This window comes from Protopterus annectens, chromosome 5.part0 (genome assembly GCF_019279795.1).
Source record: "Protopterus annectens isolate FY-2018-M chromosome 5.part0, PAN1.0, whole genome shotgun sequence".
NCBI lineage: Eukaryota > Metazoa > Chordata > Ceratodontiformes > Protopteridae > Protopterus > Protopterus annectens.
In genome coordinates this window covers 369,128,388-369,148,803 of record NC_056735.1, presented here as the reverse complement: position 1 = coordinate 369,148,803, position 20,416 = coordinate 369,128,388, and the positions used below count along the sequence as shown (strand labels likewise).

The 20,416-nt window shown below is 38.6% G+C and overlaps 1 protein-coding gene across 7 annotated transcripts in view; it reads left to right on the top strand.

The window, feature by feature from the left end:
- Positions 1 to 20,416, top strand: part of CASK (calcium/calmodulin dependent serine protein kinase) — a 4,132,188-nt gene that overhangs the window by 3,850,132 nt on the left and 261,640 nt on the right. For all 7 annotated transcript variants that reach the window (XM_044072334.1, XM_044072332.1, XM_044072333.1 and 4 more), the window contains one exon: positions 14,320 to 14,435. In XM_044072334.1, the coding sequence (XP_043928269.1) occupies positions 14,320 to 14,435 (116 nt within the window). The remainder of the gene's footprint in view (positions 1 to 14,319; positions 14,436 to 20,416) is intronic.

Genomic DNA, 20,416 nt, shown 5'->3' with positions numbered 1-20,416 from the left:
TTATTGCTGATTTGTAAGCATCTGTCCCCCATGAAACCTGACTGGTTAGTATAGGATGCAGCAATCTTGATAAAACCTAGTAGTGGATCCCACTGTCCTCTCCTTGAATACAGTCAAGGGTTCTAAATTCATACCAAGCCCTTAGTGATAGGAAAATTAAGATCTTGAATAGATTTGGTTAAAAGGATCATTTGTCTGACACCCTGGCTTTCAGGGCAATTAATTACTAGACTCATAATGCAAAGTATTAGGGTGAAATTTTTAAGCAGATAGAGGATTTAGCTGCAGAACCTAAGGGAAAGACCTTGAAGATAAAAATTTCTAGGCTGACTTACCTGGCTTAGAAAGCGGGAAAGCAAATAGTCAAGTGTGGGTTAGACGTGGCCAATACTACTTCCATGGAGGCAGCACTGGGGCCTGTAATCAGAACAAGTGCATGCTGGAGGATCCAGTAACCACAAGAGGATTTCCACGAACAGGTGCTTAGTACTCTCCTTAACAAGAGCTTATTCTTTTGGCCTTCCAATCCATGAAATCTTTAAAGAACTAGAAAAGAAAGGGAAGACAGTGGTGATGGTAAAATATCCTTCTCTTCTGAGATATTGTTGAAACTGCTCTTTAAAACACTGGCCTTTTGAGCAATGCCAAATCAGAGGCCAGGAAACCAGAAACAAAAGGGCATTTGAAAAACAGAAGGGTGATTCAAGATGCCGAAGAGGCCTCCTGACCATGAGAGACTCAACAGGAAACTGATTCCCACTCACTGTCCCTTATTCTCAGCTGTGCCATTCAGCCCATTTTTTCCTCCCTCCACCTCAGCCTGGAGGCCAACAAAATATTTTCAGGGATGGCTGGTCAAAAAGTATTTCTACAGATAAGGTCCAAGGCATCATCTCTTCAAGGTATAGGACCTGGTTCTGCCCCCCCTTTTCATCAGGGTTCTGCCTATCCGAGTGGTCCAAATGGAGTTAGCAGTAACCCTCCTCATTCAATTACTCGGACTGAACCCGAAATTGGTCAATATTTGATAGTGCACTTCTCCAGTAAAGAAATATAAACAAGTAAATAAATAAACTAAGGATGCAATGAGCCATCAAGGAGGTTCCCTGGAGGGTGAGTATTAATCTCTTCTAGACTGAACCAGGTAAACAAAAGGGATGGACCATGGATATCTATTCTAGAGCTGTCCAAACTCAACCTCATGAAAAATGCCCAATTTCAGAATGTTTAAACAGTCTTTCCACCCAGTGCTGTTGAGTGAGGTACTCAAAAATCACTTATCTGCAGGCTCTAGAATGCAAGGAATACAGGAGATTCCATGGGTTTAAGTGAAAATTTTCAACCATGTTGCAGTTATAAGGAAGTTTAAGAGATTACTCATGGTGCACAGAACTTCTGAAACGTTAACATTCAGAATTTGGCTTAGTGCCTTAACATTCAGCATTAAGAGACTCAATTTACATAATCATAAACTGCAGTAGTAAACATCAATCAGCAAAATGTTTCACTGTTCATTTAATTTATATATTGGCAAGCCAGTTAAATTAACTGGTTGTGGAGAGCCTTTTCAACCATGATCTGGCCCAGAGGCAGACAAGACTCTTAGACAAGTTAAGATTCATAAAAATATATATAGCAATTTAAAGTCAGGTAATGAAATGCATCATTTACAGAGCTCAAACCAGTGAAGTGTAATGAAGAGACTAACATACAGGCTGTAGAAGTCATTACAGTGTATAATGTATTACTTTATTGGCAGCAATCCAGTTTAAGCAAAGAGTAGAAAAACAGATACTAGACTAAACTGTAGGTATACTAAACCTATACATATTAACACAGAATGTAGATGCTAATGGAACAAGTTATTTTTAAATCCATACTTTTTATGTACCTAGCTCTGTAATATACCCCCCCCCCCTTCTCTGTCAGAGCTGATGGCAGTGTGGAATGTGAAGAGCGGAGACTGATTAGGAGGATGGGAAGAGAAGGTTTTATTGGAAACCGTTTCCAGTTTAGATTGTTTTTATTCCCTCACACAACCATCATCAGACTGTCTTCTGTGCATCCAGTTAACCCATTGTTTTTCCTGTAGGCGTAAGTGCCTGACCTCCTTAAGAGCCCTGTTTGTACCTTGATCAGAGCATAACCCTTGTGAGCCCATTCTTTCTGCAGAAGGCAAGAGATGGCTGGCAGGGAATGGATCATCCTATGTTTGTGTCAGCCCCCTACTAGATAACAAATCCCCTCCCCATAACAGCTTGTCTCTTCTGCATAGAGTTCTATCTTAGGAGGTCCCACGTGAGAACTTGCAAATCTGCATGCATCCTGGTGCTTAGGTGCAATGTGTAGTCACACCAGGCCATATGATGCTTGCAATTCCTCAACACTCCTGATGAGATCAGCAGTGAAGTAAGTCGGGCCACCTCCCTCCCCTCATTTTTGGAGACCCTTTGCTGGCTGTACATTCTCACATTCCCTGCCCTTGTCCTTCCAACACCCAAGCTGCTAATCAAACTTTGATTGATTGGGCCATAGTCAAGTATACCCACAGTTGGCGTTAGTTTGGATTAATTCCTAGTGTTGACAGTCTATAGTTTGTTTAGTGTTTAGTTGACCTGGTCCAAAGGCCTTTTTCAGCCATGACCCAACAGGCCGTTTGGGGAAAAAGAAGACTGAGATTAACAGTTACCTTCAAAACATGATAGTTGAGAAAGAACATGTATGTTTAACATTGTTGTCTTTTACAGTTAACATGCTTAAATGTTGTCATAGATGAGTATGTATAGTAAGCAACAGCCATCCTGCACCAAGTACAGGGAAGTTAATTTATAATTTTTAGTTGGTAATTTTAATCCAGTGATGTCGGAGACAGAAAAGTATGGTAGATTAGCAGGTTTTGAACCTGTCCCTTTAACACGAGCAACTGTATTCAGCTTGCAGGTATTGTAATTAGTTTTCCATGAAGGTGTAGTAGTTTTGAACATTTTGTGTTTCTAAGCTTGTTCCAAGTAGCAGAGAAGTTTATGGCAAATGCTTTTTTTTGTCTGTAGATAGTCTTAAGTTTTTTTGTTAGTATAAGAGATGGATTTTAAGAATAGTTTGCTAATTGGGTCAGTTAGTATAGGTATAGAAAGTTAAAGGTAAAGCAACTGTGTAAAGAGCTGTTGCTCTGGCCAACACTGCAAGCCAGTTCACTCTAGCTAAGAAGATGTGTTATTTGCAAGTCATATGCATTTTGAAATGTTATTGATTATGTTTTGTAGAAGATTAGTGTTAATTAAATTAAAGGATGCTGTGAGAAGTGTGTGTTATAGTTTGTATATTTCCTTGTTTCAAAGATAAGAGATTAGACAAGTTATAGTCCAGTTTAGCTGTCTGAGTACCTTAACTGGTTGCAGTTTACATATGGTTTTTGCTAGGTAGATTGCGACTGAAGCAAATTCAAAGATCTTTTTATTGATTGATTGATTGAAAAGAATATAATATTCAAAGGGTCATTATGTATAATTGCATCTATGTTTTTGAGTTTTTTCTTACTGACCAGTAGCATAACTACTGTGTTTGTGGATTGATTGTAAAAAGTTTGAAATAAGACAAGTTCCTGAATTGATTTTTGTAATTTTGGAAGCCTGTTTCAACAGCCCTGGAGAATTGAACTGTTTTTAGAGTAAGTCTGTCACTTGCAAAGAGGGTACAGTAGTTTGTATATAGCAACACACAAGGGGTGTGTGGGAACATGTGTGGATCACTGTACTCCTACCTAGTGAAACTTGTATCAAAAATTTGTTGATCAGGTACTGCTTGGAAAATTCTGTTATGAAGATGCTTTTGGAGCCACTTTAGTATGCCTTCCCTGAACCCAGTGCTTCGTATGGTCTTTAATTTTAGCTGGTAGTTAAGTGACTTCAGTGTTCTCTTCATGTCACTTGAGAGTACCAATCAGGAATACTTTTTTTCATGTTAGTATATATATTTGGCCTTTGACTGAATATATGACTATGGGGATACTGAAACCTCTGCTGTTTTAGTAATGTGATCCTATCTAAAAATGTAAAGGGGTGTGTTTGCTTCAGAGTCAAGGATATCAGACTTTAGCCAAGTTTCAGTGATAGCTACAATATTGGGGTTATTATTGCATCCTGATTGGTGGGCAGTTGTATTGCATAGACTCCATATGTTCAACAAATTTGTGACTTCCTTTCCTCCTTCAACTTCGGGAAAGAACCAAAGGCCTCTTTCTATAAACAAGCAATGTGTAAATCCTTCAAGAAAGGTAATATCACCTAGCCCCAGCATCCCAGCTGTGCTACATATGTCCGCTACCTTCTCCTAGTGTAAAGCTAAACAGCAACCTTATGCTATGAATGCCCTTTCTGAGGGACACATATTTTCATATGTTAATGCTAATATAGCTAAACAATGTTTCAGTAATGAACCAGATCAAATTGTTTTCTAAGGTGTCTGTAATTTTATTCACATGCTTTTGTGTTTTCCTGTTTTCAACCAACTATAGAAAAGAAACAACCATTTTGCAGGGGGACAAGCTACCCTGCACCCCCCACTCCCCCTACTAACTATATGTACTAACTCAAATCACACTACAGTGGGGAAAGGGCACATTCCCCAATCTCCACTGTACCATAATCTCTGTAGAACTCTGTTTTCTGTAGTTGTTTTTTGATATTTTAAATTATCGATCATATGGTTAATTTTGACAGTTTCAAAATCTGACAAGCTAAAATAGACCCATTGCAGACACAGTATAAAGGAGAGAGTTTATAATGTAAAAAGTATACAGGTGGCTTTTGTAAGCCTTTTTCATATTTTTGTATAGGACATGTCAAATAAGGTTAAATAAAGTTCAGCAGACACAGATGAAGGGAAGTATTTGGTTGAAAGGTTTTGAGTAATTTCATTTGTTTAATATAGTATCAGCTGCCAGAGTTAAAGTTGTAACAGGAGGTGTATTTCTTGTGCATATGTATTTCTGTTGTATCTACCTTTACAGACGATATCCTTAGAGGAGTCACGCAATTGTAGTTCAGAGAAGCAATATAAGAGTAATGGATGGGGGGGTGAGGAATTGGAGGTTGAAGGGAGAGATGTGTGCCATGCCTCCTGCTTGAATAGGAGCCAGTCAGTTTGTGCATATATAAATCTGATCTGTGATGGGAGTCCTGTGTTTGAGTTAGTGGCTTGACTAACGAAAGTGGATGATAAGAAAAAAAGCACACAGACAATGGATATTGTAACTAAAAGTGTGCACAGCAAGTAGAAAGCCACTTATTATTAGCACAGACTACACAGCCATAATGTAGTGTACAGTGCCCAAAAGAATAGGGACCAGAACTACAACACAGTTACAGATTTTTCATATACATTTCAAACTAACAAGTTAAGCAATAAGATCGAACAAAGTTAGGCATTTTCAGCCGTTGAAAAAACACTGATACAATGCTGCTAAGTCACTGCCAGAACCATGGTATAAACATTGGTGGTGTGTCCATTGCAGTATTGTTAACCGTGACACTAAGGAGAGCTTCCAGTAGGAGGCAGCTACTGATCCTGACCAACTGCTGCTTTCTCAAGTACAGGACCAGGCAATGCCCTGTAGCAACATGTAGTATTGTTAGCAGAGTTTCCAAGGTGGATTACCAGTGAGGAGACGGCTACCACTACTCAGCAACTGACATTGTCTTAGAGAGGCAGAGATGTCTTTTAACATATTGCAGTACTATTAACAGAGTTTCAAAGGAGGGCTGCCAGTAGGGGGCAACTTGTGCTACTCAGGGCCAGGTGCTTTTTTTCAATTACAGGGGCAAGCGATATCCTGTAGAACTTAAAGTATTGTTAAGAGTTCTTAAGTAGGACTGCCAGTAGGGCAATGACTATTGCTACTCAGTGATAACCACTGTTACAGTTACAGGGGCAAGAGATATCCTGTACCAGAGTATTGCTTTGGGGCACTAATTTGATAGTGAGCTGTCATTTGTGTTTGTGTACATGTATGTGTGTTTTTTTTTTGGGGGGGGGTTTACCTACTACAGAAGAACACCGTTTTTATTTCAATACAAAACAGTCTTGTTCTTGATTTGGAGAACTTGTGATGATTTGGGGATTGCCACTGTCGGTACATGACTTTAATTTATTTATTTTGTTCTGTTTGCTAACCAGACAAGTGAACTGGTCTGAGGACTGTTTTCCAGCCACAACTCAGACCATATTGCCAAGGTCAGTAGACATACACAGGCGAGGTTTCAAAGAAACTAATAAACGTGTGTGTGTGTGTGTGTGTGTGTGTGTGTGTGTGTGTGTGTGTGTGTGTATAGAAATATATATATATGTGTCTATATATATATATATATATATATATATATATATATATATATATATATATATATAAAAGCAAAGACATTTACAAATAGTATAACAGCATAGGAGTAATACTGAAGCTAAAAAGTCATGCAATACAGTCTGTAATGTAAATGTTCTAAACATAGTTGTACATTAGTGCTACTTGCATATTTCTGGTGGTTACCTTTTTTATATAACCTGTAACATCGGGGACCCTCCTTGATGGCTGCCATGGATTTTGGTTATCTTACAGGAAGCATTTATTATCTTTTCCCAGAAGTTTCTGAATGGGGAGACTGATGCCACCATCCAAAGTACAGATGCAGTGATCCCCCAAATATCAGTTCTTTTTTGTGTACAGTTCTTGATCCTTGCTACTACCATTGATAAATCCTTGCATTTCCATGTTCTATGGCATATTTGTGTAGAATAGGGGATAGACGTTCTTGTAGAAACTAGTAGGATAATCCTTCTCAACACCTAACATGTAGGTTGGAGTTTGTCTGAAATTTTGTTTGGTGGATTGATTGAGGATTAGTGCTCCTACAGATAAGTTTGCATTGTCTTCAGCTTCTTCGCGTCCTGGTCTCCAAGAACAAGAATTGGTCAGAAGTAACTGATGTCCCATCTGCTTCTTTTGTACCTTAAGGAGAATTGAGATCTAGTAGAGGTACACTTCAGCTTGTATCCTGGGGGTGTGTGTCTTGTAGTTCTCGTGCCGCCCTTCCTCTGACTGATCAGCTTAGTCCACTCTCTGCCCAGCTTGATTGTTGCGAGTAGCTACCAGAGTCATCCAGTCATTGATCACGTATGCTTATGCCAGAGTTCTGTTTTCATTGGACTTCCCCCTCCACCCATCTGAATGGATCTGCCTTTCTAGAGAGAATGCCATAGTGAGCCTGCATCAGGATCTGTAGGCCAGGCTTCAGAGATTGGGCAATTATTCAACTCTTTCTAGAATATAGAGTTGTAGCTATGGGATTTCACCCACAGAGAGCTTGATTGTATGCCTGAGGCTGACCCAGTTTTGGCCTGCAGTCCCTTTAATAACCACATTATCTGTAGCCTGATTCCTTTTTTGTGCTAATCATGCTGTCACACTCCCATTTTCCTGGTGTGATCTGGGCAGTGGAATGAAAGGATTTGGGGCTTCCTCTCCCATTGGATTCTTAGGATGGTAAAGTGAGGGACTTCAGTGAGATGGACAAAGATTCAGACTCTCTTGAGTTCCTCAGAATTCTCCTATAATGAAAATTCTTTGCAAGGAAGTTCTCTAGACACTCAAGTGTGTTTCTACCTAGGCATAAACCAGGTCTGAATTTCATTGTCACCAATTTTTCTGGTCATTGCTCCCATAAAAGATTATGTCATGGAAGCATCCACATTCTACTGTTGCTGCCCTTAGAACTGATTCACTGTAACTTGCATACTTCATGTTAGAGTGAGGCCTTTTCATGTCATCCAATAGCTGGCTTTTCCTTCACTGCAGTGGGCATTCGTCCTCCTCCCTTCCTGCATCTCATTGCTGTCCTTGTCAAATAGGGTTGCCTTGCAAGGTCACAGAGCAGACACAATAGTGTATTCTTCTGGGCAAGCTGAGGCTTAAGGGCCCTTATGTATCTTGCCTGTCTAACTTTCAGACCATCATAGTGGAGGAGACTTGGTCACTCTGGAGACCCTCCCCATAAATGGCTCAAGACAATACATCTCAAATGTCCCTGATTCTGCAGAATGCTCATGTTTTTTTTTTTAATCTTACCTTTGACCTGTCCCTCTTAACTTCTCAGGCAAACAGTGTTGAAAATAATGTCATCGTTTACACTTGCATTACTGTTTAGAAAATGCAAGTTGATGCAGAAGTCTTGTTTTAAGTGTATCACAGTACTATATAAAAACAAAATGTTTTATTTTTTATGACCTTTGTGACACAGTTATTTAAGAATTTTGCTTTCTCAGGAATCCCTGAAAAATGAATTTGGAAGGTTTGCCAAAAAAATGTGTTACCAGTTTTTAGGTAGAAAGGATTGACATTTGAGGACAAAAGGAGGCTATGGTGCAGCAAAAATAAGTGTCCCACTGTAAGTTGATGTATAGTACAAGGCAACGGTATATAACCTTTGTCTCCTGCTATGAGATATCAGTCACAGCAGCAAACAGCTCAAATTACCTTTGTCACTTTGGCAGATATGAACCGGAGGTGTTTAGGGGGAGATAAGTTTAAGGTTTACAACTCGGGCATAACAAAAGAATGGAAATTGACTACTTTAGAAGAAAAAAGACGTAACAGACACTGAGACTACTGTTCTGTGTGATTAGCCTGTTCTGTTTGTCTTTTAAGTAGTCATTGAAAAGCAGGAAATGGTAATTAAACCTGACTGACTAAAAAAAGCAGGGTATTTGTGAAAACCCATGTAAAGTCATTGCATTGACAAGTGATGAGGGGCTATGATGTAATATTTTAAAGCCAAACTCTGCATTGTGGGATACCTAAAGGTAGACTTAAAAATCAAGATGCCAGACCTCATATGGGCAGACTCTGGAACTACATTTAAAAATATAAAAAAAAAGTATTAAAAAAAGTCTATAGAGTCCAAAAGTGGTGTCAAAATGTAGAAAACATCAAGACATGATGGAATAAACATGTTTTTTTTTAGTCCGTGGGTGCGGTTCTTCTTTAAAGTAACAGAGGTTTAGCCCAAAATGTAACTGTATTGAAACAAAAGGAGAGTGTCGTGTTTAGATGATGATTAGGCAGAATTACAAACTGGTTTAGCCAATGTCTCTGGATTAGAAACATTGTTAAAAGAGTTGAAGAAAAACAGATCTGTTTTTCTGTATGGCCTTTTAACCCCCACCCCCAGCTTTTAACCATCATGCCTCTCTCAGAAGGACTTGGGCCTGTTCACTTCCTCATGATGGGATCTCTTGTGTCCATGGGGATGAGACCAGACAACATAGGCTAACTGTCACTTAAACAGCCATGAGAGGTGCTTGTGCCTCCACCAGCACTCCATCCTCAACAGGCTTGCTTTGGGAGGGGGAGATCTTGCCCTTTCCGACAATGCTTTTTTCCCACAGGCCCAGGCCCGATGTGAACAGTCAATGCCCCTGAACAGAACTACTCAGTCCCTTCCTCACCCAGTCAGCATTTTACTTCATGCCAAGAGGCAGTGATGGAAACGTTTTTATTATGCCCCTAACCCCACCCTTTGGTGGTGGATGGGACTACCTTCATCACCTGTTCCTTCACTAGGATGAAGGTGTACTCCCACACATGTTCCCTTAGGGCTACCCTCACTGCTAGTAATTGTCAAGCCCACATCTTCCTGGTATTGGCATGTGTTAATGTGCAAGACTCCAGCCAAGTGGAGAACTACCACTTCCTTCAGCAGTATGGGCAAGCCATGTTATGCTTCTTTTCCATCCTCCCTGGACAATTCCAGTTGGGTAGCCACACTGCTACTCAAACTCTGATTACTTGGGTTATGGTCAGGGCTTTATTCCTGTATACCACAGAGTTGTTGTTGTTCCTCTATTTGAGGAAAAAGAGCTGTATACTGAAATGGATAACATCATTTAGCTTTCTGTTTCAGGGGGGAGTAAAGTTTTAAGTAAGAAAGACCATACTGAAGAAAGCTTTATCAGGAAGTGATTGTGGGAAAATGACAAGAAGATGAGCTTGGGCACTATAATCATTACTACTGAGCCCATACAGAGTGGAGGGCTCTAAAAGCAAACATTGAAGAGGTAGTCATTGGTTAAACAAATTCATGCGTAATGGAATAGAATAGTAGGATTGTGCTGTGTTGAGTGCAACGTAGTTTGGCAACAAAGAAAGTACAGTTTTTTTTTTATGAAAGTTGAGAATTTTTTCCTACAGTTAGTCTGAAAATCATGTGATTTGTGGAAGTGGAAGAAAGACAAATCTGAGGAGTACCTATTCTAGACCTGGAATTAGAATATTCTTACCTATGACAGGTGTTTTAAGTGTAAGAATTCTAGTTAATGTATGTGCAGTTCTGAGTTTATTTAATGTTAACGAGTAGATGTAGTTAGTAGCCTGATAAGGGGAACATTAGGCAAACCAAGAGGGCTAGATATTTGAAGGAGGCTACATGTCTGATATTGTAAAAATGAGTCCAACAGATGAAAAGGAGCTGTTAATATCTTGGTGATTCATAACAGGTTCTTGAGGTGCTTTTCTGCCATTTAGTTTACTGAGTACCAGTTCGAAAATTGATAAAGGAAGTTTTATTCTATAGAATGCTTGCCAGGATAAGACTTTATTGACATTAATTAGACTAAGTAATCTGTATTAAGTTATTAGGGATAATGAAGATGAACAGGAAGATCTTCAGTGATAGAGAAAGGGACTAATATTGGACCCTAGTTTTATGTCTTTCTTAAATGTCCTTTTTGGAAGTAAGGTTGTTAAATCACTGCTGATTCTCCCTTTAAGATGTTTTACTTGTTTGTATACAACTAGGGTGCATATATCAATGAATTCTCCTCTGGGTTTCTGATCTCCCTGCATAGTAAATTAGTTATCTGAAGCATTGTTCATCAAACAGTCATCCACTCAATGACAAGGTATGAATCCTGCCGAAAGGGCTTTTTTGTTGAAAATTGCTTTTCCCAGTGAGAAACTGCTGCAAATATGACAATTTCTTAGAGCTGATTATGTTATTTGTAGTCCCCCTTTTCCAATAAAGAAAATGTAGTAGTGCTTGTCCCTGACTGGTTATTTTAAGAATGTTTGGTGTTAGGATCTGTGATGTTATGAGGCAATGCCATCTGTGCCAGGGATAGTATGGCAGTACATGTGTACATATGCCAGCATAGCTAGCTGGAGCTTTGTAAAGAATTTTGTGTTATTTGGCTATCACAGTGATTTATACAGAAGTGTGAGTTAAAATACATTTGTAAAGTTACTTGTGTTAACAATGCATCAACAGTAGATCCTGCTGGACAGAAATAATGTATGCATGTATATTAGGTTGTATTGTTGTAACTGATCAAATGTGTATGTTTATCAGAGAACCCTGGAAGGGTGAAAAGTTTGAAATTGTATTATAGCTTTCAGATGCTGCCACAGATCTTAGCAAAGCTCAGGGTGTGTATTGTACCAGAGTCAAGTGACCAGAGGTGATGTCATTCTCTAACCAGCATCTGGTTTCTTTGGAACTGTCAAAGTAGCACTTTGGAACCTGACAGGAAAGATTTCTGACAGGATATGTATCTCACACATTCACAGAGAGAGAGAGAGAGAGACATCATCTGGCTTTTGCTGTTGTAAGACACTCAGCACAAGTCAGCTTGCCTTGCTTTAGTAAGTAGTCGGGGAACTGTAATTCTTTAGTCAATCAGGGACATTTAGTTAGAACAGTTTATTATTGTTTTCTGTATCTGTGAGAAACTATCCAGTTGTATTATTTTTTATATATCTATGGTCGAAGCTCTGTTTATTGTATTCATTATTCTCCTGTTTTCTATTTTGTTAATTATTAAATATTTTAATACCTTTCATTGTAGCTGGTCCTTTAGAGAATACTTTTAACATCTTGAGAGTACTTGTGCTTGTTTTAGTGACATTGTGGCTGCTCCTGAAAGCCTTGCTGATTTGGTCACACCCTACAATTTGTAGTAGTACTAATTTTACACAGTGTAATTGAGTACTTCTGTACGAGACTTAGAGTAGCTGACTGGTGGCAGCGTGATTACCTCAGAGTCTGGGCAGAAAGGGGCATAGCTAGTATATCTTTGCCAACTTTTCCCAGGTGTGTATGTGTGTGTGAAACTCAAATATCTAAGTATGTGTGTGTGTGTCAACTACTGGGAACAGGGAGACAGAGCTCCAAAGTGGTCAGTGTGGAGGTTTGTGTGGGTCTGGAGAGAGTGTCCATCCCCAGGTCTGGAGTATGCTCTTAAGGGAAATTGTGCTTGATGCAGGGAGCTGCATCTGAAGATACTGTGTGAATCCATCTTTGCTCTTTGTGACAGTCTCTTACTGTTGTCAGTGGTGAGGACTGAGGCTCCTTGATTACTGGCCAGGAGTAGGGACCAGTCACAGGATCATATTTCAAGATGAGTGTTTTCAGCAAGTAGTGCATAATCCAGCCTTGAGTGCAGAACAATGAAATGAGCCTTTTCAATACATAATCAGCAGATTTTCCTGGTTGTCATTAGAACATTGTTAGAACTTGCATCTGTGAATACCAGAACTTTTCTTAACAGTTCTCAAGTCAAACATCTCACTAATGTAAGAATTGTGGGGTATGAATTTTCCAGATGTGAGGCATGTAGACAACAGTGCTTTAGCTACTTTTTCTCTTACTTTGAAGTTATTTTACAGCAGAGATAAGTCATAAAACGCTCCTTATGTCTTCCTTCTGAATGAAGTAAATCTGACTGTGCTGCAACCTTATTTGTAAATAAACCTTTACTGTTTCTAACAAGATCAAGTATTTTGTGTTAGGGATCTGTTAGTCACCTTGTCTTTTGTTCCCTTTACCTTCACTCTTACTTTCTTAGGAGAACTCAGATCTCTAGATGGGGAACATCTTAGATATTCTGTTTCTGAGTAAATGCAACTGTTTGAAGCAGATTTTAAAAATTAGATTTTTTTTGGGAGGGACAGGCCTCTTCATACATTTATATCCCCCTTTACTCCTATAATCAAGTTAAGATTTGCTACACCTTGGGGGAAATATTTTGGCTACATTACCTTCCATCAGACACCATGCATTTTGCACTCTGACATTATCAGATGTTGAAAAAATGTACTATTTTTTTGTACGCAAATCCTGTGCTGGGAGAGCTGCTTCTGTTTAATGACCAAAATTCTGCACCTAATATTTTGAATTCCTAGTCATATCTCATCTTCTACCTTGCTGAGAACTAATTTAGATTTTTTTTCAGTATTCTGGTTTCTTATCTGCAGCTCGTGTCCCTTAGGCTAACTGTTTTAATTTCTCATGTTTTTACATGTCTGTATGTATCCCATTAGTCACTTGTTAACTTCACTCAAAATATTTTTTTTCTCAAACAAGATATTCTGTGTCTCATCCTAAATTGCATTGTTAATTGATTTTATAGATACAGCATGCCGTGTACATGTGAAGTGTGATGTTTAGTATGTCTTTGTTATGACCGTACAGCTTGTGAAACAGCTCATTTGATTATTTCAACTTTTTACACCTAGGCCAACTGGTAAGAGACATTGAGCTGGTGCATATCTGCACCACAGCCATTCTGTGGATTAATAAGATGTGGAGGTTTAGATTCTGACAGTTATATGAAAACGTTTTCGGTTTCTTTCACCAGACCTTGCTCTAGTTTTGATTGCTGCAGAAGAATGTTATCTCCTTTGCTGTCCAGGATTTGCAAAGTGCCATCTTCTCAGCATATGCACTTTAGATGTAAGCTATGGAAGGAACCTTTCCTTTGTTAATTGCTTTATTCTATGTGCCAGATCTAAAAGGCTTCATGTCTCATGTGACAAGACAGCTGTACAATGGGCAGCACTCTTTGGTGTGTCATCCTTTTTTTGATCATTCCTTAGGCTTCTCTCGCAAGATTTGTATACTTAACTTTGTGATATGAAGGATTTAATTCACTGATAATTTCAAAATTATGTACTTCTGTTATTTCTCCTTCTCTTAATCATTGATATTCACAGAGCCATCTAACCTCTTCCTCACTCCTCTGTATTCCTTCTTCTTCATTTTTTTAATCTGTTAATAAAAGGACCTAGTCTGTTAAAAAAGTAATGAGGCTTTTGAGGTTGCCCAAAAGAGATCACTGCACAAGACAGGCATCTCTACCATAAATATCAGGTTTGTAACGCAGCACCAGTTTATGTTGCATGTTGACTCATTATTGAAAGCTGCCTTGGAAATTTAGAATGTGCCTACTCTTTTGGAATTTTTCCTTTTGATACGTTTCTTTTTGTTTTTTTCCCTTTAGGCGTGTAGCTTGTATAGCCATGGAGAAGACTAAACAGGAGCAGCAAGCAAGCTGTACCTGGTTTGGAAAGAAGAAGAAGCAATATAAAGACAAATATCTAGCAAAGCACAATGCAGGTATGAGGAAAGTTGCAGCAGTATCTGTCGCAGCCATTGGAGCTCATATAACGTATTGTACGCTACCATAAAGTCTGCATTTTCCCTCCCCAGTGTTGTGCTCATATATTAATACAAAAGAAAATGTCCACATAGAAACTGACATAGTTGTTAAATATATTTTGTAGAGTTACAGTGCCCTATAGTTTGTCTTACCTACCCCAGTGTTGTCGCCTCATTTGCCGTAAGAGGATGTGTTCCAGTTCTTCTGGCTCATAGAGTAGTAACAAGGGTAAGTTTACTGCCTGTTAATTAAAACATAGCTTTGGTCATATGGTTATCTAGAGGAATGGTAGCTACAAGAATAGCTGTATTAGATTAATAGGTTCAGAGGGGAATACAAGGATGACTGCCATTACCAGCCATTTTAAGCTTAGCCAGTAACCCCATTAGTTAAAAATTATCCATACCTAGTTCCAAGGTCTATATTTATTTACTGCCCTTAGAGTAATGAGTAGTTCTGAGTGAGGTAGTGATTATCTGTAGGGAATACCTTTGAGTGTTTATAGGGGCCATATTGTAGGAAAAGCATTTAGGTACTCTCTGTGTCCATAAGACATACAAGGGTCAGCCCTGGGGTAAATTTCCTCATTCCCATCCATAGACCCAGGGAACACTTGAATAGTGACAAAGATGAACTTGGTTTTACATGGAAGGAGAGTCTGTTCCAGAATAGTGGTAACCTCTGAGAGATGATCTTGCCTCTCCAAGCCATTCTGTTTAAGTTACAGAAGATGTCTGGATCCCTGGAGCTAGTGTTTCTGATACCATTTGACTTGCAGATGACTGTCAGTATACTGTTAGAGGATGCCCTGTAAGCCAGACTCAAGTACCCTCTTAGCAGCTGTAGAATACTAAACACAGTGACAGTGCTTTAAGGTGGTCCATATAGGACTTATGTTTTAGGTCTTGTACTCCTTTTTGTGAGGAGTCTACTCCTTTTTGTGAGGAGTCTGTCTTTGTGTTCGAATTGTTGCACATCCTTCTCCAGATGTATGCCAGAGGGGGGCACTGTAATAATAAAATGTCTTGTCCTGAATTCTTTAGAGACAAATGGTGCTGTGAAAGCTCATGTCCTTAATGTGTTTGTTCTGTCAGACTTTCCCAGTCAGGGAGTCACACATCCAGTGTAGTAGTTGCTGGGTGAAGTAAATGAACTGAGTGGCATTTATTCTCCCATTCTGTCTTCCTAAGAAGTTCCACCACTAGTGTTAGTACAAATGGCTGCTGTAATTTGAATGCTATGTCAGATGTCGTTTGGCATCATCAGTCTCCAAAGATCCTCTTCTCTGATAAGCTTATAGCGTTATGCTGCTTCACAAAGATAGTCTGTGTTCAGTCATAGGGGAGGCATGGAATGGTCCTTTAACTGTAAAATATGAAATTTAGCTCCTCTGTGAATCTGAATTTGTTTGATAAGCATGCTTGTTAATTAAGAAGAGGAACTGCTAAATAATGCCATTAACAGATCAGATGGTGTTAATAGTGACATTTGAGAGCATGGCAGTAAACTTCCACTCTGTGTCTGTTACTTACACAAGCCAATATTGTAGAAATAATGCACTGTAGTACATCCAGATTAATTTTAAAATATGTTGTACTGTTAATGTGTTTATTTGCCTCTTGTTGAAAATACAGTATGATAAAGTTTGTTTGCATCTTCTGCCTTTTTTTTTTGTTTATTGTTGTACTATGAACTGTATCTGAATGACCCCTGTACATTTTTCATGCCGTCTCCCTCCCAATGGCCTCTGTGCATGTAAGTAACTTGCTAAATAACATTGCCTGCTCATTTGCTTGCTTTAGCTTTATGTTGGTGTCTTGACATATAAAATACCTCTAGACATTAGTAACATTGATAAACCATTAATGAGAAGCGTATTTTCCATTATGTTTTGTGAGTAGCATTTTTTTTTTCAGTAGAAGCATATGTGTCCTTCAAATCACATTATCTTGAAATGGTGACCATGTTTTGATACAGTTGTAGCATGTTATCTTAGTTTGTTTTCAGCCCTTGACACTTAGTTTGTATTTTTCAAGTGTTTATTGACATTGTTTTCTGCAAGTTTGCTGGATTCTGGAGAATAGCATTTCACAAGGTAAAAGGAAGCCCAAAGGAACTTTTGACCTCATTTTTTATAGAAAGTAAAAGTGATAACAGCATACTGATTTGGCATTCATATAGTAAAATGTATGCAGACGTTAAGTGAAGTAAGCTAATAAAATTAAAAAGGTATCTGGATGTTTTTACATCAAAAGGGTTTGTATTCCTGCCCTGCAGAGCAGGTGTGCTGAGTGCTGGGGAAGCCATTAAAGAAGGGTGGCAGTGGGTGTCCAGCCCCGTCTATTTCATCCTGGTGGAGGGAGGGGAATAGAAGTGGTCCCATCTCACTGCAGTACAGGCACCTTCAAGAGGGAGAGCTGCATGGAATGGTGTGTTGGGCAAGAAACATACTTTTGTCTCCAGTAAGCCATATCTCCCCAGAAGCTTCGTGGAGCATGTGTGGAAACAAGCATGCTTACAGGGAAAGATGTAACCAGCCTTCACTTTTCCAGGCATGAATGTCATATGCCAGGGGAGGTGTTAGGGTCAGAAATGGCTCCTTGTCTGATAATTCTTATGCAGCAGATCTTGCCATTGTGATGACAGGTGAGTCAGCATGGTCTCAGAGAGGCTTGATTGTTGGAAGGCATTGGGAAAGGGGAAAATAATAAAAATGTATGTATTCTTGAAAGTAAAGCACATTAAATGGTACTTGATCCACAACCTTTTCATTTTCCGGTAATGGCTGACACAGGATTTATTTTGTTCATTAGGAATATCACTCATACCTTTGAAAACTTAAGAGTTTATTGTTTGTATAGAAGCATGCTAATAGCTGAAGGAATTTTTTTAAACTTCTGTTTTATTGAGGCTTTTTAAAAGTGGTGAGCCATTAATAGCATCTTTGTGTAAGCTTTCTTGTATGATGTGCCTTGGGAAGTAATGTGTAATATTCTGACATTTTAAGTGCTGTCTTTGCTTTCAGTAAAAGTTACACCAGACGATCTTTTGTAACTTTCAGTATTTTAAAGTTTTATTTTTGAAGATTTAAAAAAAAAAAAAAAAAAAAAAAACTTTGTTGTTTGTAGCCAGTGCTGTTCTTAATGGAGGATTCAAATGAGCATACATTTTATGTTAGTTTACTGTGAGTCTAGTGTTTACTTGAATTAACTGTTCAAAAAATTTGACATGGAACAGTTTCCCTGTATAGTGTTCCCAATTAGCGAGAGTGCCAACATTAGTTATCTTAGAAACACGGTAACCAGAAAAAAGGTGGAGTAATTCTTTGTACCCTATGCAGCACTGACAGATTTGTAAACCCTGAACCCATCTTATGGAATGCCTACTAGTATTGTTTCTCTCAAAATCATTTTTTAAAACAATAACAACAAAGAAATTGTAATATTTTGCAAACCTTAGTTCTAAATTAAAACATAAAATAAGTTATTTAGTGAAATATCAGGTTAACATTGACACTGATTTTTAAACTTAATCCTGATTTAAAGTTTTAGCTCGACTATAGAAATGTCATAGGCTAGGTGCAGTGTAGCAGAACTATTTCAAAAATGGCATTTGTTAGTTAACCTTGCTTTGTAGAAGACAGTATCTGCAAAAAAGTTATTCCTTCACTCTATATAGCCTTCTGGTTATCCCTGACTGGTTATTTGTATACACTTTGGCTGTGTTCACAGAAATGTTGACACTAATTTAATGATGTTTAATGAGACTTACAGATAGCACTCAGTACCTCTCAGACCACAGCAGCTGGATATTAGTCATTAGTAGCAGCTTTGTTTGTCTTTGTAATAGGTCAGATGCTTATAAATCAACATGTAGTTTCATAGGGCATGACATTGTCCGTCATGGTTTATAAATGGTAGAGCTTGTATTTCAATCATGGTTTCTGTCTAAACTGATGTGGTCATGGCTTATGATGATAAATTATTGGTTGATGAGTGTCACTGTTGAAGTGACACCCTGACCCCATGGGCAAAAATGGGAAAAAGGTGATGGTGTGGATGGGTGGATGATTGGCTTTCTTGACATCTTATACAGTTCCCTATGATGTAATAATAAATGTAGTACAAATCCATATTTTGTAAGGTGGATTTTAACTTTCTACAGGGAAGATGATCAGTACTGTCTGTTAGAGGAGCTGTTTCACTGCACTTGGAGATCCAGGGAGGTGTCCTCTGGGCTCTTTCTGGTTGTATGTATTCAGGTCATTGATGCTGTCTAGTCTTACGTGATGGGTGTTGAAATCTGCAGATGGTACGTTTGCTAGTATTGTTACACCTCTCAATGAATGTAAATGTCTTCATCCATTTTGGCGATTGAATAACAACTGTCCATATGCACTAAATAATTTTATTGTCTCAGAATATATAACAGCCAAGAATTAAAGTATCAAATGAGCTAAATGTCAGCAGTTATTCAAATCCAGTTGTTAGGAAGTGCTTTTGTACTGTGAAGTTCATTTCACATCCAGTTCCATCAAGGAAGGAGTATATATGCTTGTTCTAATTCCTTGTAATATAAAAATGTAATTCCACCAGTCCTTGAGTATGGGTTTGGTTTTGCTTATATGGAGGAGATGATATTAAATAGTTGGAATGGATACAAAAGATTATGTATAAGGTAGCTAGTCCTGAGGGAACGTAAATGTGAGGAGCTGGGATGTCTCCTATTTATCATCTACTTCTCAGAGGTAAAGGCTAATGTCAAGGGCCTTTGGCTGAACAAGTTTACTGATGACTGCAAGTTGGGAGCTATCATAAATTCCCTCTTACACGAGGGTCTAACATAGACAAATGACTGGTGCCAAAGTCACGGATTAAAACTTAATGCTAAGAAGTACATTATAGTGCCTTTTGGGAAAGTGACCACCTAGGCTAATTACTCCGTCAATAAGACACCCCTAAGTGCTGACCCATTAGTCAGGGACCTAAGAACATATGCAGATAGTAATCTGGCCTTTGACTAGCATGTGGCCAAGGTAGTAAGAATGTCATAATGTGAATCACCCAATTTATAAATAAGGACATGAAGTCCAGGTTCAAGGGACTCATACTGCAACTTTAGTCGGCCCATATAAGACCCATCATTGAGTTTAATTCCCCTTTTGGCATGTACCTGACCAGATATATCCAACAGTGTAATGTTCACAAAGGTTCCTTACAAGGAGAATTCAGGCTATAAACATGTTGTCCTGTATAGATTGCCTTAAAGCCCTATGTCTATACTTAGTATTCTACAGGTTACTAAGAGGAGATCTGTGCATGGTATACAAGAGATTTTTGGATCTAGCTCTGATGGACATTTTGCACATCCACAAAACAAACAGCATCAGAACTACTAGATCCAAAGATTTGAATTATGTTTGCGACATTTATACTTGCGACATAAATAGGATATGATAGTGAGACACATACGTGTCTCAGGGGATCCGCATGCTGTGGAATGAGGACTTCCCATCTGTGTGAAGCAGTATCCATCCCTAACCCTATTTAAGCATAACCTAGACAAATGAATGGGAAAACAGAAATTCACCACAGATCTGGCCACTATGTGTCTGATAGAGGCAGGTAGTAGCTATGCCCAAACTAATGTACCCTTCACATAACCTTTAGAAAATTCCTAGCTAACATAACGCTTTCTAATAAATCCCCATGGTATGTAAGGACCCAACTATTTTGGGTTGCATGACTAGGCTTTTAAATGCCCTAGTGGCCATTAGCCTGGTATATACTTAATGAACCTATGAAACAGCTTAAATTGCATTTGATCAGTTATGGGATTTTAAGGGTTGACCTAATCTGAGCCTTTGAATCCCTTAAAGATAATGTAATGTGGACAACCTTTGCTATTAAATTTTTAAATTGCATTTTAAACAGTCAAA